The sequence below is a fragment of the Aureobasidium namibiae genome, assembly GCF_000721765.1.
Source record: "Aureobasidium namibiae CBS 147.97 unplaced genomic scaffold scaffold_22, whole genome shotgun sequence".
NCBI classification, from domain to species: Eukaryota; Fungi; Ascomycota; class Dothideomycetes; order Dothideales; family Saccotheciaceae; genus Aureobasidium; species Aureobasidium namibiae.
Genome location: NW_013581187.1, coordinates 329,154 through 348,096, shown reverse-complemented (window position 1 = coordinate 348,096; position 18,943 = coordinate 329,154). Strand labels below are relative to the sequence as shown.

At 52.5% G+C, this 18,943-nt stretch overlaps 9 protein-coding genes across 9 annotated transcripts; 6 read left to right on the top strand and 3 right to left on the bottom strand.

Moving 5' to 3' along the window:
- Positions 1–1,193: 1,193 nt before the first annotated feature.
- M436DRAFT_85826 (uncharacterized protein) lies at positions 1,194–1,490 on the top strand (the record flags this gene model as incomplete). Its single annotated transcript, XM_013567919.1, has 3 exons — positions 1,194–1,250; positions 1,301–1,406; positions 1,459–1,490. The coding sequence occupies 3 exons, from the start codon at positions 1,194–1,196 to the stop codon at positions 1,488–1,490; spliced, it is 195 nt and encodes a 64-aa protein (XP_013423373.1).
- A 624-nt stretch (positions 1,491–2,114) lies between these two features.
- On the bottom strand, positions 2,115–5,023 carry M436DRAFT_57004 (SAGA transcriptional complex subunit; the record flags this gene model as incomplete). The annotated part of the gene is made up of 4 exons (XM_013567845.1): positions 2,115–2,759; positions 2,807–3,241; positions 3,286–4,166; positions 4,219–5,023. Coding segments are annotated over 4 exons (2,766 nt in total), but the record flags the coding sequence as incomplete, so codon positions are not given.
- Positions 5,024–6,135: 1,112 nt separating this feature from the next.
- M436DRAFT_76449 (uncharacterized protein) lies at positions 6,136–6,896 on the top strand (the record flags this gene model as incomplete). Its single annotated transcript, XM_013567918.1, has 4 exons — positions 6,136–6,160; positions 6,218–6,333; positions 6,389–6,502; positions 6,555–6,896. 4 exons carry the CDS (start codon positions 6,136–6,138, stop codon positions 6,894–6,896), a joined length of 597 nt encoding a protein of 198 aa, XP_013423372.1.
- Positions 6,897–7,212: 316 nt separating this feature from the next.
- M436DRAFT_56706 (putative 40S ribosomal protein) lies at positions 7,213–7,845 on the bottom strand (the record flags this gene model as incomplete). The annotated part of the gene is made up of 4 exons (XM_013567797.1): positions 7,213–7,333; positions 7,422–7,524; positions 7,637–7,764; positions 7,823–7,845. 4 exons carry the CDS (start codon positions 7,843–7,845, stop codon positions 7,213–7,215), a joined length of 375 nt encoding a protein of 124 aa, XP_013423251.1.
- An 853-nt stretch (positions 7,846–8,698) lies between these two features.
- M436DRAFT_56811 (ribosomal protein subunit S4) lies at positions 8,699–10,870 on the top strand (the record flags this gene model as incomplete). The annotated part of the gene is made up of 4 exons (XM_013567815.1): positions 8,699–8,881; positions 8,938–9,811; positions 9,865–9,959; positions 10,013–10,870. 4 exons carry the CDS (start codon positions 8,699–8,701, stop codon positions 10,868–10,870), a joined length of 2,010 nt encoding a protein of 669 aa, XP_013423269.1.
- A 558-nt stretch (positions 10,871–11,428) lies between these two features.
- On the top strand, positions 11,429–14,910 carry M436DRAFT_56986 (importin subunit beta-3; the record flags this gene model as incomplete). Its single annotated transcript, XM_013567840.1, has 4 exons — positions 11,429–11,611; positions 11,665–12,093; positions 12,158–14,649; positions 14,703–14,910. The coding sequence occupies 4 exons, from the start codon at positions 11,429–11,431 to the stop codon at positions 14,908–14,910; spliced, it is 3,312 nt and encodes a 1,103-aa protein (XP_013423294.1).
- A 488-nt stretch (positions 14,911–15,398) lies between these two features.
- On the bottom strand, positions 15,399–15,992 carry M436DRAFT_76445 (prefoldin subunit 6; the record flags this gene model as incomplete). The annotated part of the gene is made up of 5 exons (XM_013567917.1): positions 15,399–15,449; positions 15,502–15,562; positions 15,616–15,740; positions 15,795–15,865; positions 15,926–15,992. 5 exons carry the CDS (start codon positions 15,990–15,992, stop codon positions 15,399–15,401), a joined length of 375 nt encoding a protein of 124 aa, XP_013423371.1.
- A 387-nt stretch (positions 15,993–16,379) lies between these two features.
- Positions 16,380–17,954, top strand: M436DRAFT_57007 (AAA-domain-containing protein; the record flags this gene model as incomplete). Its single annotated transcript, XM_013567846.1, has 6 exons — positions 16,380–16,488; positions 16,542–16,568; positions 16,619–16,784; positions 16,842–17,174; positions 17,228–17,678; positions 17,733–17,954. 6 exons carry the CDS (start codon positions 16,380–16,382, stop codon positions 17,952–17,954), a joined length of 1,308 nt encoding a protein of 435 aa, XP_013423300.1.
- A 272-nt stretch (positions 17,955–18,226) lies between these two features.
- Positions 18,227–18,939, top strand: M436DRAFT_56958 (snare-like protein; the record flags this gene model as incomplete). Its single annotated transcript, XM_013567836.1, has 3 exons — positions 18,227–18,247; positions 18,297–18,833; positions 18,904–18,939. 3 exons carry the CDS (start codon positions 18,227–18,229, stop codon positions 18,937–18,939), a joined length of 594 nt encoding a protein of 197 aa, XP_013423290.1.
- Positions 18,940–18,943: the final 4 nt, after the last annotated feature.

Here is an 18,943-nt window from a genome sequence, read left to right as displayed (position 1 = left end):
GTCGAGCGCGCTGCTAGAGCAAAGATCTGATCGTAACGATTGAGGACGCAGCTAGAGATATGCAGTAGCAACACGTGGGGCGTAGATAGGGTCCAAACAAGGTTTAGAACTCCGGGAAGAAGACCGCTCTAGATCATTGTTCGCAACAAGCTGTGGTGGTAGATCATGATTGTCTCGAACGAAGGCGTTGATGTCAATTGCTCTGGGCTTGAAGGCAACATGAGCGTATTCTTGAATCTGTAGGCAACATGGATGTTTCCTTCCGAGTGTTGGAATAATTTTCACTGAGACACTTGGTCACGTCAACTCTCTCTCATGTATCAAAATTGGTAACAGCAACTATGACCCTACCTGTCGTTCCGTGGATCGCAGACAGAGTGTGATCGGTGAGGGCGCAATCGGCTCTCTTTGCATGTTGCAGAGGGTGCCACCCTGACTATCCCAAGCCTGCGCCATGATGGTCAATCTGGGTGTCCGCAGCGTCACCAGGGATAAGATGTAATACGATAGCCAACCAGATATGGTGCTCTAGGTACGAGATATCGTGAATAAAGTGTGCTCGAGATAAATCGTGGCCGGTGGTGAGTACGGGTTAGATATTGAGATAAATCAACAGTGCCAAACGGCAAGATGCATACATACTTCAGTGATATGCGTGACTTGGAACAATGATACTGGAGATACTGTATATCTGCTGTAATAGAAGCAAGCTTATACTTCCACACAAAGGACACCCTAAGGATGACCTGGCACGCATGCTCAATGGATGTGATTATCTAGAAGACTCGAAGAATGAGAGTGGGCACGCAAGCTTCTTACTAAAAAGCTTATCCAAGTTCAGCAGCGGGATTCGTCTCCGAGTTCCACGCGAGTGGCCCTGTCAGGTAGATGTTTATGCCAATATTCATGAGCAGGAACGAGCACATCTACGGAATTTGTTGATCAGAGTGAAATCGATGGCTGCCGGTTACCTTTCGAGAAATTGTGGATCGAACCGACGTAAGGAAGTCCTCCAGCCATCATCAAGCATCATCAAGGTTGCGAGTTTCGAACCCCAGATATATGACGTCCGCGGGGCTGGAACCGGTTTCTGACCACGAAGCATCCTTTATAAACAGAGGGGAAGACGCAAGCTGCTTCTTTGCTAAACAACACACCAAACCACAAACAACACTTCAAAACCAAACACCATCATGTCTGCACCCCAAGATAACGTTGCTGCTGGCGGCAAGGAGGACTACCTGGACAAGGTCAGCATACCACATTCGCAATGCATACCACCGTACTCACAGCCAGACAGGGCATCGACTCTCTCGAGAAGAAGGAGGGCCAGGACCCCAACAAGCTCCGCTCCGTCAACGAGAAGGTCACCGACACTGCCCGCGGCATGTTCGAGAAGGCCACTGGTAAGATTCAATGCCGATGTCAGCATGGATTGGAATCTAACCACCACCTTAGGCAAGAACGTCCCCGACAAGGTCTCCAACTAGATACTGTTCGCTTCGGCTACGAGAAGGGCCACAGTGCAATGCATATGACGATATGAAGCTATAACAGTTTAATGACAACCACTATACGTCTTACTCCGTGTGAACATTATGACTGTGCCTTACTGTCATGTCCTAATGCCACTTCCGTTCATCGAACACTGTTACATTCTGGCTATACAAACACAGTAAATCTCCAAGCAAGAGTAGAATTGAACCAGGTTAACCCTCAGGATGCCTCTACTGCAGTACTTCTGTTGCGGAAACGATTGTGCGCCTTCGATCTCGAAGCTTTGACAGTCTTGAGCATACACGGAGGTGTTAAGCGTATACAAGTTCGCGCATTCGTTCCATTCTATGCTTGCACAGCTCGTGTTATATACAGCCAGCCTGTTAATGAACCCCATCTCTCGTGTTCGCTCGATCTCTCCTAGCAGCAGAGATGATCATCGCAACCAATAGCATCCATCACAAATCCCGTTGCCAGAAAAAATCGCAGAGACGGCCGGGGTATAAACAGTGGTAAGAGCCTTTAACGCCAGTAATTTCAAGAGAGAAGAAAAAAAGATTCAAAACACCAAACCATTGGCTTCGCTCTCTGTGTTATGTGCAGACCTAAATGGATGCCTAACTCGCAGTAATGCTCTCAGGCGGACTCATCATGGCATTCTTTCCTTCGTGGTCTTTCTCGGGTTCTGGGTCCTTATCCTTGACTCCTGGCAACGCCAATTTGAGTGGTCCAATAGGTTTCACTAGTTTACTGTCGTCCTTGTTTTCCTCGAGCTTCCTGCGTTTCTTCGCGGCTTGTTGTTGCTCCCGGATGGGCCGCTTCCTTGGACTGCTGATCTTTCCGGTAGGCGGTAGACGAGGTCGAGGGAAGCGCTGCTTAGTCGGTAGATCTTCGTCATCAACCAGGGGTCGTCCTTGGTTAGCGGCAAGTTTGGTTGCAAAAAAGTCTTGGACCAATCCAATCTGAGAGGGCAGATTATCTGTCGAAATCGGGTCGTAAGGAGCAGGTACAGGGAACACAATACCAGATGAAGTGATCAAGCTGGTATGGTTAGCCTGGTAGGCGCTGTGCATGCGGTTCTGTAGCAAATGCAACGGGACGCTGAGACTCTCCAACCCAAACTCGTCGGCTAGACCAAGTTCTTTGAAGCCGAAGAAATCTTCATCAACATCGGCGGCAAAGTCACCGCTGGTAAACTGATCACTGCCATCATTGAATGCACCAACACCATCTGCGCCAACACTGTCGCCCAGAGCAGGTCGCTACACGAATTAGCATCTTTGTCATTAAAATTTCGGTTGGTACTCACCAGCAGGTCAGCAAGATGTGCCTTCATACGCTCATGGACCACGCCCAGCTTCGATCCTAATCTCTCGACGTCGTCCTTGACATAAGTCTCGAGCGACTCTAAATCTAGACCATTCTTGTGGAGGCAATGAAGCACCTGTTCTTCGGCACTGAAACTGTGAGCTTCCAAATCATCTTTGGGTGCTTCATTGTACAAGGTAAAAGTACGGATGAGCTTGCCAAAGAAATCGCTGGCGACGTCCGTGACAGCATCAAGTGCAGATGGCTGAAAATCTTCGAAACCGGCATGGTAGAAGATCTTGCCTACCGCTCTTTGGAAAGCGGCGCGACAGACCCACGGCGACATAATAGGGCCATCTTCGGATACAGCGACAGCACCAATGTCTTGTTCCACAAACGGCTGAGGGTCGTACTTCTGGAACTGATTCTGATAGGTCTAGAAGATGATGTTAGCACAATTCACTCTTTGCGTTGTACAACAGAGTCGTGTACCTGAGCCTGAATCTGCATTTGCTTGACAATGCCAATCTTTGCGCAGATCTTTCGAGTCTCTTGCATCTGTCTCATGTTGGCTTCCATCCGTTTCGTGAGGCCGCTCTCTGACGACGTGAACTCTTCTTTCGGGAAAACACGTAGATACTCCTCGACCTGGGGTATCACTTTGCCCTCCGAGTCTTCCGTCCATTTTAGTTGTTCATTTAAATCCGGAATCGCTGCCAAAACATCATAGTAGTCTGGGAGTGTCCGATCCTGATCTCTCTGAATCTCGGCGAGGGTTTCACCTGTAGTACTCGTGTCGGGTTCCGGGTCGTCGCCATCAGATCTTGAGAGTGCACTGGTCGGCTCTACCATGGTCTGCTTCTGCTGACGAAGCCATCTGCGCATCCCTGCTTTCGTGCGCAACAAAGCTGGTTCGTCTGGGTTCAGATGATCCCCACGAAACAGACGGTTCCTCTCCGCAGCGGCCATCGCCCTATCCTTCTTGGTGACTTGCTTCCAGGTCTTGAACTCGGCGTCGTCCTCGTCGAGTTCCTCTGTCTGAGAGCCGATAGCGATCGAGTTCCCGACTCCGTCAACTTCCATCAAGTCAGTTTGACTCAGACCGTTGATTCCAAGCGGAGTGGCCGTTCCAGGTGGAGGGGGTGTGGTGAATCCATTAGAACTGGCTTCAGCAGGAGCGTCTGAGTCGGCACGAAGGAACTCGTTGCGCAAACTAGATGCAGAAGCGTGGATCGCGGGTTTGGACTCGGCAGCTGGAGTGCCTTCGGGTGCGCCTGGAGTTGTTTGTCGAGTGGTATTCGATTGTCCCTTCTTGCTTTTGCCCGGTGCTTTGCGGCCACGAGATGCCATTATGGGCTGGTCTGTGGAAAGTCAGCAGGAAATCAATAGTCGCATTAGTATATGTTTTGGTACCATCATCACTGTCTTCCCCTCCCTCAAGATCAACATCCAGGTTTTGTAGACGTCTCTCCTCTGCTTCAACTTCTGCTCTATCTCTCACCACAATGTCGGGGATCAATGGCACTAGTTTGTCGGTTTCTTTGCGCATATACAGGGCCTTCTTCCGCAAGGGATGGGCGGGATCGGCGTTGTAGGTAAGACAGTTGGCCCAGATGAGATTCAGATCCCCAACGAATTCTTTCTTCGATCTGTACGAGAAGCTCTTGAGCTTTTTGATCATGGTACCAATATCCATAGGCTGTTTGATGATGTGAAAATAGTCGGGAGCATCTCTTTTGTTTACCCTCTGCAAGAAAGGCGTCGAGTACTCGGTCATTGCTTTTAGTTCCATCAGAACCTTCTCGGCAGCCTCGTACAACTCTTCCTGACCGACTTTCTCCTCGCTGGCCCATTTGCTGCGCCCTTTCCGTACTTCACTAATAAGAGTACGTAGTTGGGTATCGTTTGCGTTGACCATGGTTCGTTTGGCGTCAATGCGAGCAATGAGGTTCTTCAAAGTCAAGCTTGATGCACCGAGGTCCGCATTGCTGAGAGATCCTTGTTGGATGCCCGAGGGATCAGAGGTCGGGGCAGGATTGGCAACGCCTGACATTTCGTTCTCGACTTGTCTGTCCAGATCGTCGAGTTTCTGCTGCTCCATCATAGCATCCCGGTCTGCCTCGAGGGTATAGAACATGATATGGAAACTCTTTCGCGCTGCGTCTTCGGCGGCCTTTTTGTCCTGCTCGAGTTTTTTGCGCACATCCTCGGAAGATTTTGCATGATCTGAGGAAGCAGACGAGGTACTAGTGCGGGTAATGGTTGGCTTAAGTGACAAGGAGGGCGAGGCGGGTTGTTTTGAGCGCGAAGGAGACTCGGCAGCAGGATGGGATTGCTGGGTTTGTGGGTCGACCTCCTCTTCTTCATCGTCGTCATCGTCGTCGCCATAGTCGTCTTCGTCAATGGTGCGCGCAGGTCTCTTTGGCGGAGGAGGTGGGGGTGGGGTGGATTCGGTCAAGGGTGATTGATGGCGAGCAGGACGATTTGAGGTTGACTCGGAGGTTGACGGCGGATTGGCATGGCGAGAGAAGAGATTGGCGATTTTGGCCTGTGAGAGGTGGTAACGAGCCTTGAGGGAATTGTGAAGAGGATCGTCGTCATCGGGATCGCGGTCATGGTCGGGGTCATGGTCGAGGTCGTCGGTCGGGTTGGAGTCGGCTCTGGAGGTTCGCGCAATTGAAGCGTCTCTCTGCGGCGGCGCAGGGCTTAGGCCATTGGTAGACTTCTGTCGTGTCAAAGAGTTGCTGGCCGAGGCAGGTCTCGAGCGCTCCTTATTGTTCATGGCCAAGCCGGGAACGAGTGCTGATGCTGCGCATTCACGCAAACCTCTGATCTGGCAGAGGAGTATCAATCATCTGATGGCACCGTAGGCTGGTGATGGGCAGGACGCGGCAGTAACAGGAAATCCGATGGAAAGTCGCTGGTTCTCGCGTGGATGATGGATGCACTGATGGGGGTTTGAGGACGGAGGCCGACTCGCGCTGGTCGGTAGAGCGCCGTTATGCAGACGCCCAGACGACACGCTTCTGTTGCTGTCCACAGCAATTCCTGTCGCAAACCACCGCTGACCCATGTTGGGAAGTCTTCATCTGTCTATCTGCAGACTTGCATCTTTCTGAACACTACCCAGCTATCTGCGTCTAAAATATCCATGTGAAATTGCCCAAGAACAGACCGAGACCGACGAGGAAGGAGCATCGGGTAACAACGCCGCTCATCACGAACCCCCATGACCCAGAGGCTGCCGCTCCAAGAGTACTGTACCTACCAGCTCCTGCTACCAGTCGTTCCATATAGCACACTTGGTCAAACAAGATAGTAGCCCGAACCATGAGAATACGAAAGCCCTTTGCTGGTATGCCCGTTCTGCTCCAGCACTGTCAAATGTCATGCGACTGACTCCTTCACAAAGCTGCCTTTGTGGTATTGCTGTTCATAGCAGCCTCGTTAGGCCTTGCCCCGAACCGCCTACCCCAATACAAGCAGAGCGACAAGGTCTTACACTTTGTGACCTTCTTCTTGATCACCGTGCGTTGTTTTGTCACGTCTGCATCGGCTCTCACTAATGCTCTGCCGCTGCTAGCTTTGCTTCTACTGGATCATCGAGACCAATCGTCGCCGCGTTATTCACTTTACTCTCGTGGCTTGCACTGTCGCTCTGAGCATCGGGTCCGAGATCGTCCAAGGACTGCTACCGGCACGTTGCTCCCCAACTTTGGCTTCTGCATCACGCTAACACGTTCATTCAGAATGGCCGTGAGTTTGATCCCTACGATATCCTTGCCAACGTGGTTGGCTCGTTACTTGCCTTGCTGGCCTGCAGCTGGTATCACAAGCGTATGCTGGAACGACGCCGCGCAGCAAGAAACTACCAAATGGTGCCCGGCGAGGACCAAGACATTGAACTGGGCGAAAGCGCTACCGACCAGGAGACTGGCGTCATGTCTAGCTCCGAACTACCAAACGTCACGGAAGAGTTGGACAACTGGGATGAGAATGCCGACGATTGGGACGATGACCAGATGCCTGAGAGCACGCCCACCACCAAGGCGGGTCAAGAAGGAAGCATCGCCGAAAAGCGGTCCGATTAGACAATCGATAGTTCATGTTCGAATGATGAGACACTTGTGAGAGACGAGCGGAATGTCCAGTTTCTTTTTGGGAAGTTCAACAATCGTAGCAGCCACGACCGCTTTTGCGTGCATTTGAAGTCTACCTAGCCGCTGTGCAGGAGAAATAACAGTGCCCGTAAAGGTAGCTTCATGCTGCCGCTGATAATCTCCATTGAAGAAGGCATCCCGACCTGTTCTCCATTTTTTTTCTTTGTGAAGCCATGAATGCAACCTCGTGCCTGCCAAGTGATACCGGAAGACAGACGCCTTGTCAAATCCCGAAAAAACTCATCATTTATGCCTGGGCACCGGCGGCGACCTTAGCGGCCTGCTGGGGGTTGATCTTCTTGCCGTCCTTGTTGAAGCGAACACGCGGGGGAGGAGCGCGGTTGCGGCGGCCCTCACGGGAACGGACACTGCACTGTGTTAGTATTCCGTGTGCGCGTCGAGCGAAGGGTTGTGGATTGCGCCCAGGTAGGGTGGTGTTTCCAGGGAGAGGCATACCGAACGATCTTGCCGTGGATGGCGCACGAGATGCAGTACTGGAGCTTCAGGTACATCTTGGGGACGGCGTACTCGGCGAAGACGGAGGCATCCGAGATATCACCTGCAGGAGTTTTATCAGTCGTCAAATTCGATATAGACCAGAGGCGGAGTGGCGGAGCGAGAAGACGCAGGAAGTGTTCGTAGGGAGTTGATGTCTGGCGGGATCGACGTACGGATAGCAGCGGACTCGACCATGTTGCGGATGGTGAATCTCTTGACGGCCTTGTCCTTGGGAACGCATCGCGAGCAGTTGGAGCAGCGGACGGGCTTGACGTGGCCACGACCCTTCTTGTTGCGACCGCTGTACAAATACTGTCAGCGCGACATCCAGTGGTTATCTCTGGCCAGGCAAATCGTACTTGGAGGCTCTCTTCTTGACCATTTTGACGTTGTATGGAAGACGGACAGAAATTGTGTGAGTTCACCAAGTAGTTGATTCGGAATTCGCGAGAGTGTGTGCGAGGGGCGTGGCTTGCCGAACGCACAGACCAGGCAAGCACCCAGCACTCCACCCTCCGACTTTGATCCACCACTCATTCCCGTACCTGCTAGACATCCTGTTGGTTGATACAACATGGGAGTCAGTCTTGTGAGTTGTGCTGACCACTACTGCCGCTGTCGCTTAGATTGGAACGTTCGTAAAGCAACTTGACAAACACCCAATCTGATCCTTTTCCGACTTGCTATGCCGACTCTCAAAAATATGCTGTGCTGCACTCGGTCACTACAATATACTGAGTAGTATGTGATTAATCGCAGTATGCAAGGTACAAGACTACAGCATGATAGATTTCTAAAGGAAATTTCGTATATTGGTCAGACGGCTACATTCTGTTTCCCTCGTACAAGGTCGAAATATCCAATGATCACTAGGCCGCGAATTGCAGGAGCATGTTGTGATGAACCATCATGAGAGCAGAGGGCCAGAGGCAAGCAGCAGCAGCGTCCACGCAGACTTCCAGCACTTCCATGTCGCGATACACCAGCTGTCCGTGGCATATATATCTAACAATCAAATGAGACCCGAGCACGACAAGGCATGCTCAATGCACAAGTGGCTCACAGAGCATGACATAAAGTTGTGCACGGAACAGGGGTATGCTTGGCTAGCCAAAAGGTTCCCCTGACTGTTTACAATTGCGGGCTTAGGGTGAGAAGCTCTAGAAGAACGTAAATAGTTAGCTCTGGCCCCCCTTCACCGCCCTCGCACCGACTTCTGAATCGCACGAACCACTATGTCCGCAGCTGGCACATATCGTGGAACTCCAAAGGACAAGACCAAAGCCCAAAATCCTTTTCAAGCTCTCGAAAGCCCCTCGGGCATCCCCAGACCAAAGCTAGAATCAGTCGCCAGCAACGCGCCCAGCGACATGTCGACTCTCAGTGCCAGCAGGGCTAAACAGTCCAAGAGGGATGAGGTGTGTTGCTTCGAAGCATCGCATAGTGTCTGTCAAACCTAACCCTACGCTCCCAGGCCATCCGTCGCAAGATCGAGACCGACCTGAGCAAGAAGAGAGCCAACCCTACTCGCGCCCGCCAGACCCGAAAGGCAGCTCCTGGTTCAGTCATGGCTCTCAGACCCAGCCAGGCTCTTCAGATCAAGCCGAACACCACCGTTGCAGAAGCTGCCCAGCTCATGGCCGCTAAGCGTGAAGACTGCGTCCTTGTCACCGATGATGATGATCGCATCGCAGGTATCTTCACCGCAAAGGATCTTGCATTCCGCGTGGTCGGACAGGGCATCAAGGCCAACAGCATTACCATCGCCGAAATCATGACCAAGAACCCCTTGTGCGCCAAAACCGACACCAGCGCCACCGATGCTCTCGATCTTATGGTCCGCAAAGGCTTCCGCCACTTGCCTGTCATGGATGAGAACCACGATATCTCTGGTATCCTCGACATTACAAAGTGTTTCTACGATGCCATGGAGAAGTTGGAACGCGCATACAGCTCCTCGAGGAAGCTCTACGATGCCCTCGAGGGCGTTCAAGCCGAGCTGGGTTCCAGCCAGCCCCAGCAGATCATCCAGTACGTCGAGGCCATTCGTCACAAGATGTCAGGCCCAACTCTCGAGTCTGTTCTGAACGGCATGCCGCCTGTAACCGTGTCTGTCCGTACCTCCGTCAAGGAGGCGGCTGCATTGATGAAGGCTAACCACACAACCGCTGTTCTGGTGACAGATCAGGGATCTATTACCGGAATCTTCACCAGCAAGGATGTCGTCCTGCGAGTCATTGCTGCTGGTCTCGATCCCAGCACCTGCAGTGTTGTCCGTGTTATGACCCCTCACCCGGACTTTGCACCCCTCGACATGAGCATCCAATCTGCACTCCGCAAGATGCATGGTAAGGAATCGGATCTGCAATTGGCATATCGACACATCGCTAACGAACAACAGATGGACATTACTTGAACTTGCCGGTCATGAGTGCCGAAGGCGAGATCGTCGGTATGGTTGATGTTCTTAAGCTTACCTACGCTACGCTGGACCAGGTACGTTTCTACCTTTCGAAACGCTTTATTATCCACCAACTAACTCGTCTTAGATCAACAGCATGTCGACTGGAGACAGCGAAGGACCTGCCTGGAACAAGTTCTGGATGTCATTCGACAACGAGACCGAGTCCATGATGTCTGGCGAAGGTGGCAGCCGTCACCCACAAACAGATGATGGAAGATCCCTTATGTCACCTGAGATGTCGAGGCCAGGAGTTGATCGGCTTGATAGTGTCATGCCCACCGACTCAGCATCCCACACCGGCGGTCGCGATTCGCCCGATCCATCTGCATTCACTGGAGCGGCCGCCTCGTACGAAGATGTTGTTTTCCCCTTCAAGTTCAAGGCACCAAGTGGTCGCGTACACAGACTGCAGATTGTGCCTTCGGCTGGCATGAGCGAGCTGGTCAGTGTGGTCGCAGAGAAATTGGGCGGCGAAGCTGAAGGTATCGGTGGAGTGCCAACCTTCGAGGATGGTAAACTCAGCCGCACCGGATTCGCACTGAGTTATCTCGATAACGAAGGTGATACAGTCTCGATAACAACAGACCGCGATCTACTGGACGCTGTCTCACTGGCACAATTGACTCACCAAGACAAGGTTGATCTGTTCGTACACGATCCCGAGAAGGCACCGCTTCCAGCAACGCTGGCACCACAGCCCTCTTTGGTGACGGCAACACCACCCGAGAGTCAGGTCCGCGAAAGAAGGGTGACGCAGAGCGAGTCAGATGAGGAAGAAATCGAGACCAAACCTCGTAGAAAGGAGCGTCAAGCAGCACCAGCAGCGGGACAGGAACAACTGATTGCAGGCGTTCCCAATGATCTCCTTCTGCCTGGAGCGATAGTGACGCTAGCTGTGGCCATTGTGGGAGTGTTTGCCATCTCGAGGATGTCGAGCAAATAAAATGGGCGCGACACGCATTCCTGAGCGGCGGCAGGATTACATTTCTTTTGGCAGCGATACCACTCATGACTATAGTTTAGTTTAATTGAACATTCCTTGATCGTTGTGGCAGGACTCCTAAACAAGTCAAGTAGAAGCGCCAATTGGCGGCGACTTGCGGTGTGATACGGCACTGCGGGACGTCTAGCAGTATTGCAACACTACAGCAGATGGGTGAACATCAAGGTTGTAGAATCGGGTGGTTGGACCAGACTAGAAAATGTGGAGAGGAGATTCAGAGAGGTCAGAGTTCTTGGCTCAGACCCTGGCAGGCTTTCTCCCTAGATAACCAAAAAAAACATTCGGGGCATCAAACCAAGCTCCTTCCACAACACCGTCTTTCGCTCCCGTTACCACCCCGGCTTTTTCTGGTGCTCGTTGCATACAGCGATTCATCTAGGCACACAACGCTTCTTTTGCTCCTGGCACGGCCTTCTCGTCATCCACCAGCGATTCGATTAACGCGGCGCTCTCGCGGCGGCGCCTGAACCCCCCACCTCCTTCTACGAAACAAACACCATGTCGATCCTCCCGGCAGACACGCACAGCGCACTGAGCCAGCTGCTGCAGGGTCTTCAAGCAGCCGATAACAATATCAGAAGCCAGGCTGAGGAGCGCCTTTCGACAGAATGGGCTCAATCGAAGCCTGACGTGCTGCTCATGGGCCTGGTTGAGCAGATTCAAATGGCCGACTCCCCTACCGTATGAGCCGTCTACTCCTCACCGCCGATGACTTCTCTGACTGACAAGCATAGGCCCAATCCTTTGCCGCCGTCCTGTTCCGTCGCATGTCATCGCGCACTTCCAAGGACTCTGCTGGCTCCTCGCGCGAGATGTTCCTCACCCTACAAAAGCCCCAGCGAGATGCTATCCGTACTCTCTTGCTACAAGGCATGGCCGCACCTTCAGTCGTCGCCCAACCTTCGCTTCGTAACAAGGTCGGTGATGCTGTGGCCGAGATCGCTAGACAATACACCGACGAGGACGTCTACAACGATGACGGCACCAAAGACACATGGTCCGACCTCTTAGCCGCTTTGTTCCAGGCCAGCCAATCTCCTGATGCTGGTCAGCGCGAGACGGCTTTCAGAATCTTCGCTACTACCCCTGGAATCATCGAGAAGCAGCACGAGGAAGTCGTCTTGAGCTCTTTCACCAAGGGCTTCAAAGACGATGATGTCGCCGTAAGTTGCTATAACTGCACTCTTCCCACCATCACCAACTGACGTATACCTTGCCCATCTGCAGGTCCGACTGGCTGCCATGGACGCATTCGCATCTTTTTTCCATTCCATCAACAAGAAATCTCAAGTCAAGTACTACCCCTTGATTTCTGAGATCCTCAACATCCTCCCTCCGCTCAAGGATTCTTCCAACTCGGATGATCTTACCAAAGCTTTGGTTGCCATGATCGACCTCGCCGAAGCCGCCCCTAAGATGTTCAAGCCGTTATTCAATGAGCTCGTCAAGTTCAGTATCACCGTTATCCAGGACAAGGACCTTGATGACAAGGCTAGACAGAACGCTTTGGAGCTCATGGCCACTTTCGCCGACTACAGCCCTCAGATGTGCCGCAAGGATCCCAATTACACCCCCGACATGGTCACCCAGTGCCTGTCCCTTATGACTGATGTTGGCGTCGACGATGACGATGCCGAGGACTGGTGCACCACAGAGGATTTGGACCTGGACGAGGCTGACATGAACCACGTCGCGGGTGAGCAGACCATGGATCGTCTGGCCAACAAGTTGGGAGGTCAAGCCATCCTTCCTCCCACCTTCCAGTGGCTGCCCCGTATGATTGAGTCGGGTTCGTGGAGAGACCGCCATGCTGCTCTCATGGCAATCTCGGCCATCTCCGAAGGCTGCCAGGAACTCATGGAGAGCGAACTCCAGCAGGTTCTCGATCTTGTCCTTCCCAGACTCAGCGACCCCCACCCTCGTGTCAGATGGGCTGCCTGCAACGCATTGGGCCAGATGAGCACCGATTTCAAGGGTATCATGCAGACCAACTTTCACCAAATCGTTCTCCCTGCCCTGGTCGAGTCCCTCAAATCCGATCAGCCTCGCGTCGCATCCCACGCTGCCGCTGCGCTTGTCAACTTCTGCGAGGAAGCCGAGCGTGAGATCCTAACACCCTACCTGGACGGCCTTTTCACAAACCTATTCAACCTCCTGCGCAACACCAAGACTCGCTACGTCCAGGAACAAGCTTTGTCAACCATCGCCACTGTTGCCGATTCCGCCGAAGCTGCATTTGCCAAATACTACAGCGACCTGATGCCTCTTCTTTTCAACGTCTTGCAGACCGACCAGTCCAAGGAGAATCGCTTGCTCAGAGCCAAGGCTATGGAGTGCGCCACTCTGATCGCACTCGCAGTCGGCAAGGAGCGTATGGGCAATGATGCGCTCCAGCTTGTCCAGATTCTTGGTAGCATTCAGCAAAGTATCACTGATTCCGATGACCCTCAAGCTTCATATCTGCTGCACTGTTGGGGCCGTATGTGCCGTATCTTGGGCTCAGACTTCCTTCCGTACCTGCCTGCCGTTATGCCTCCGCTATTGGAGCTGGCCAAGGCTAAGGCCGACATCCAGCTGCTTGATGACGAAGACAACCTCGAGCAGGAAGAAGGATGGGAGCTTGTACCTCTCAAGGGCAAGTATATTGGCATCAAGACTAGTACCCTCGATGACAAGCACATGGCTATTGAGCTCATCGTCGTCTATGCTCAGCACTTGGCCGCTAGTTTCGAAAACTACGTCCTTGATATCATGGAGAACATTGCCATCCCTGGTCTTGCCTTCTTCTTCCACGATCCCGTCCGCCAGGCCGCTGCGAAATGTGTGCCTCAACTCCTTAACTGCTACAAGCTCGCCCACGGGCTCCAATCACCACAATTCCGTCAACTCTGGACAACCACCATCGCCAAGGTTCTTGAGGTCCTCGAGACCGAGCCAGCTATCGAGACTCTGGCTGAAATGTACCAATGCTTCTACGAGTCAGTCGAGGTCTGCGGCAACGGCTGTTTGAGCCCAGACCATATGGCAGTCTTCATCAACTCGGCGGAGGGCGTGCTGAAGGACTACCAAACTCGTGTCAACGAACGACTCGAGGAAGCCAACGAGCGTGAGGATGGCGAGGAGGCCAGTGAAGAGACTCTCTTCGCCATCGAGGACGACCAAACCCTGCTCTCCGATATGAATAAAGCCTTCCACACCCTCTTCAAGCATCACGGCACTACTTTCCTACCCTTCTGGCAAAAGCTGATGCCCTACCTCGACCAAGCACTCGTGAACCAGGATCCCACACAAAGACAATGGGCACTGTGCATCATGGATGACGTTCTGGAGTTCTGCGGTCCCGATTCATGGGCATTCGAGAGCCACATTGTGCAACCCTTGGTGGACGGTATGCAAGACGACGTGCCTGCTAACAGACAAGCTGCAACATACGGAGCTGGTGTCGCCGCACACAAGGGCGGTGCACCATGGTCAGACTTTGCTAATGCTAGCTTGCCGCTTCTCTTCCAGGCAACCCAAAGACCGGATGCCCGTACTGGCGACCATGTGTTTGCAACCGAGAATGCTTGCGCCAGTATCGCCAAGATTCTCCACTTCAACAGCACCAAGGTCACCAACAGTCAACAAGTTGTCGAGGCTTGGATAGGAACACTGCCTGTTGTCAACGACGAAGAGGCCGCTCCCTTTGCCTACGCTTTCTTGGCACAGCTTATCGACCAGTAAGTCTCGAAACATGTGTAGGTGTAATCTCTGTCTCTGACGATAATTCTAGACAAAACCCAGCAGTCATCCAGCAAGCAGCTCGTTGTTTCCACTTTGTTGCGCTGGCTCTGGAGGCCGAAACCTTGCAAGGTAGAACCGCACAACAAGTTGTGCAGTCAGCAAAGACTCTTGTCACCATGGCATCCTTGGACGCCAACCAGCTTCTAGCCGAGATGTCGCCAGAGGTCCAGCATGCAGTTCGCGCCTTCTTTGGTTAGAGGTGAACCTTTTTGCGGAAAGAAGTGTTGACTCCGGGTTTGAGAAACGGTCAAGGGTGATAACGATAGCCGCGCTGGCCGTATGAGCGTATTGTCTAAGATGCCATGCCGGCGTGTTTGGGAGAAAAGTCTAATAACAAATGATATCTTCCACCAAACCAAAATTGTTGGCACAAATAGAAATACACATGATGACTTTGATTTGACTTGAACTTTTGCTGTAATCTAAGGTCAATCGACAGGACTTGCATGTAGTCTCTTATGTGACAGCGTCACAATGTTTGCGGATGCGTATGACGCGTTGTCAAGGACATAACCAAACCGTATGTTGGTGATATCAGCATGAACATTGCGTGGCACAGTTCAGATCTGCTTCTAGTGCTAACCAGACCTGCTTGACACCAGCGAGATCTGGGAGCTCAACTCGATTAAGAGTGCCGGAACGTGCCTCAGTGAGCACTCTTGGTAAAAGGAAGAATGCTAGATTCTCATGCTGGGGCTTGACCGCTCTGCTGAATATCTGTTTGCAGTTGGAAGACCTGGAGAAAATCAGTCTCGGAAGGATAGGATTTAGCAAGGATAAGAGCTTACAGCCATCTTCTTCTCCTCGCTCTTTGCTTGGATGTCAGAAATCTGCTTTTCGATACGGTTGCTGTGACTGATTAGTGTGGGACATTGGGAATGGACAGCAGTGTGGCAAGATACATTTCCTTGTCGATAAACTCTAGACGGCCATCAACAGTGCTCTTTGCCTCGGATGCGTCTTGCTTTAGCAGGATGGGGCCAACGAGCTTGTAGATGTTGGCATCATCGTCGAGGTTCGCAAACTCCTGTCAACCAAGTCAGCGAGGATCGAATCACGCGAGTTCATTAACAAAACATACGCTCTTGACGCCCTTGTTTTCTTGTTGTTGAGATTCGAGCTTTTGTCTGGCTGCAACAGTGGTTTGCAAATCTATATACGGCAATTAGTAGATGTTCGAGAGTCAAAAAGTGGCGGAGTCGATAAGTGTACCAGTTTGCAGAGCAGTGTACTCGTCAGACAAAGCTTGTAATTGTTTTTGTTGTTCGGGCGTAGCCATTGTGAAAGGATGTTGGGTCACTAGTATTCTAGTGTATGCAGACAGCAATGGATGGCCCTTCTTGGATTTCGTGTCGGCGGGCAAGATTGGCAAGCGTGTTGATGTGGGGAAAGAAGCAACGGGCACCAGCGGGGAACGTCTCGACTTGGATGGCCTTTCTCGCTCTCTTCCGCGTCTTCCAATTGCATATCTACTGACGACGAGCTGCCTACAATCGTATTGTCTGCCCTCTGCGTCGCTTCATTCGACAACCTCTAGGAACGACCTCTGCGACCCGTACAGGCAAGGCGCCTCTGGATCCGCCCCGCGCAACCTGAGCATCCACAGTGCCACACGTCACTACACGTTCCCCATATCGCTGCACACCTCTCTCGCAACACTCTCAACATGAGCAATACCGACTTCTTGGGCCGTGCCATCGATGTGGTCAAGAAGGCCATTGAGCAGGACACGGCGGGCGAGTACGAGAAGGCCTACCAACTCTACTACCAATCCCGTACGCAGCCCACCTCCGCCCACATCACCTGAATACCACTAACTCTGGTCTAGTCGAACTGTTCATGCTCGCCCTGAAATGTACGCCTTGTTTGCCACCTTCGTCGCCGCATGCCACTGACCTAGTACAGGGGAGAAGAACGCAAAGTCCAAGGAGATGATCCGCGCAAAGGCCGCCGAATACATGGAAAGAGCTGAGAAACTTAAGAACCATCTGGCCGAGCAAGACACGGATCGGAAGAAACCCAGTGCTATAGGCTCCAACGGAAAGACTTCGAATGGTGCCGCCAAGGGAAAGTACGTGCTTTCGCCCATACCGACACTTGCTCGCATGCGCTGATCACATGCCAACAGGGAAGACGAGGGAGACGACCAAGACCCCGAGTCCAAGAAGCTGCGAGGTGCCCTCGCCGGTGCTATTCTGACCGACAAGCCCAACATCAAGTGGGAGGATGTCGCCGGTCTAGAGCAAGCCAAGGAAGCCCTAAAAGAGGCCGTCATCCTGCCCATCAAGTTTCCTCACCTGTTCACCGGCAAGCGTCAGCCTTGGAAGGGTATCCTGCTCTACGGACCCCCCGGAACGGGTAAATCGTACCTTGCCAAAGCCGTTGCCACCGAGGCCAACAGCACTTTCTTCAGTGTGAGCAGTAGTGATCTGGTCAGCAAGTGGATGGGTGAGAGTGAACGGTACGTCTGTTGTTATGCGACAAGCATTTACCATGGAAACTAACGCGTCAAAGTCTCGTAAAGCAACTGTTCGGCATGGCACGAGAAAACAAACCATCAATCATCTTCATTGACGAGATTGATGCACTTTGTGGACCCAGAGGTGAAGGTGAATCAGAAGCCTCGAGACGTATCAAGACGGAACTTTTGGTGCAAATGGATGGTGTTGGGCGTGATTCCAAGGGCGTCCTCATCCTCGGCGCAACCAACATCCCATGGCAACTCGACTCTGCCATCCGAAGACGATTCCAACGCAGAGTGCACATCAGCTTGCCCGATGTCCCGGCTAGAACACGCATGTTCGAGCTTGCAGTAGGATCAACACCATGCGAGATGAAGGCAGAAGATTTCCGAACTCTGGCGCAACTCAGCGAAGGCTACTCTGGAAGTGATATCACGATTGCGGTACAAGATGCTTTGATGCAGCCTGTGCGGAAGATCCAGACGGCAACTCACTACAAGAAGGTTCGTTACTGTGTGCAACTTGGGGCATGTGCATATACTAACACGGTCTACTAGGTTACAGTTGGCGGGCAAGAAAAGCTCACGCCGTGCTCACCGGGCGACCAGGGGGCGACAGAGATGACGTGGATGGACGTCGAAACGGATCAGCTCCTGGAGCCGCCACTCATGGTCAAGGACTTTGTCAAGGCAATCAAGGCTTCGAGACCTACAGTCAGTCAAGAGGACCTCAAGCACAATGCCGAGTGGACGGCAGAGTTTGGTAGCGAGGGTGCTTAGATGTGCAGAGCAGGTGCCAGCAATGGCGATGGGACGAGAAGGTACTCTAGATGAGAGAGATATGTGTCATTATACCCGTTTCAGATTCAGTGGCATTCTGTCTGTGGTTAGATGAGTGTTTCAAAAGCAAGGCGTGAAGTTGAGCATGTGAGAGCTGAGGAGATTGAGAGAGTTGTGATGACATGTTCATGACTCGGCTGGGCTTGGCAGGACGGTGGACATGCAAGCCCCCTTAGGCATCGTCCAACCTAGACACCATCCCCGACGTCGACATGAAGATCCTCTATATCGGTGTACGCTGAGCGCCATGGATACTATGACCAGGATCTAACGCGAGCGCAGATCCTGAAGAATGAAGAGAAGCCGGCCGTCGAGCTGTGCGCCGAACGCGACTTGAGCAGCTACTCGCGCTTCACACGCTCTAGTGTCGGCGAGTTCATGTCGCTGTTTACAAAGACGGTCGCCGAGCGCACAAAGCCCGGCCAACGACAGGACGTCGAGGAGCAGTCCTACACCTTCCACGCCTATGGCCGCAGCGAGGGCGTCGCCGCCATCATCATCTCCGACCAGGAATACCCCGCCCTCGTCGCCCACCAGCTGCTCTCCAAGATCCTGGACGAGTTCCTGTCTCGCTACCCTCGCTCTGCCTTTGCCAACTCCAACGCCGAGCTGCCCTTCCCCCAACTCAAGGACTACATCACAAAGTACCAGGACCCCCACGCCGCCGACAGCATCATGAAGATCCAGAAGGAGTTGGACGAGACAAAGATTGTCCTGCACAAGACCATCGAGAGTGTCTTGGAGCGTGGAGAGAAGATTGACAATCTCGTCGCAAAGAGCGATGGCCTCAGCGCTCAGAGCAAGATGTTCTACACCCAGGTATGCCTTGTCGCTTATACAAACCGCTTGTCACGCGACTTTGATTTACTGACTCTTCACTCTCTTCTAGGCCAAGAAACAGAACTCTTGCTGCATCCTCATGTAGCATA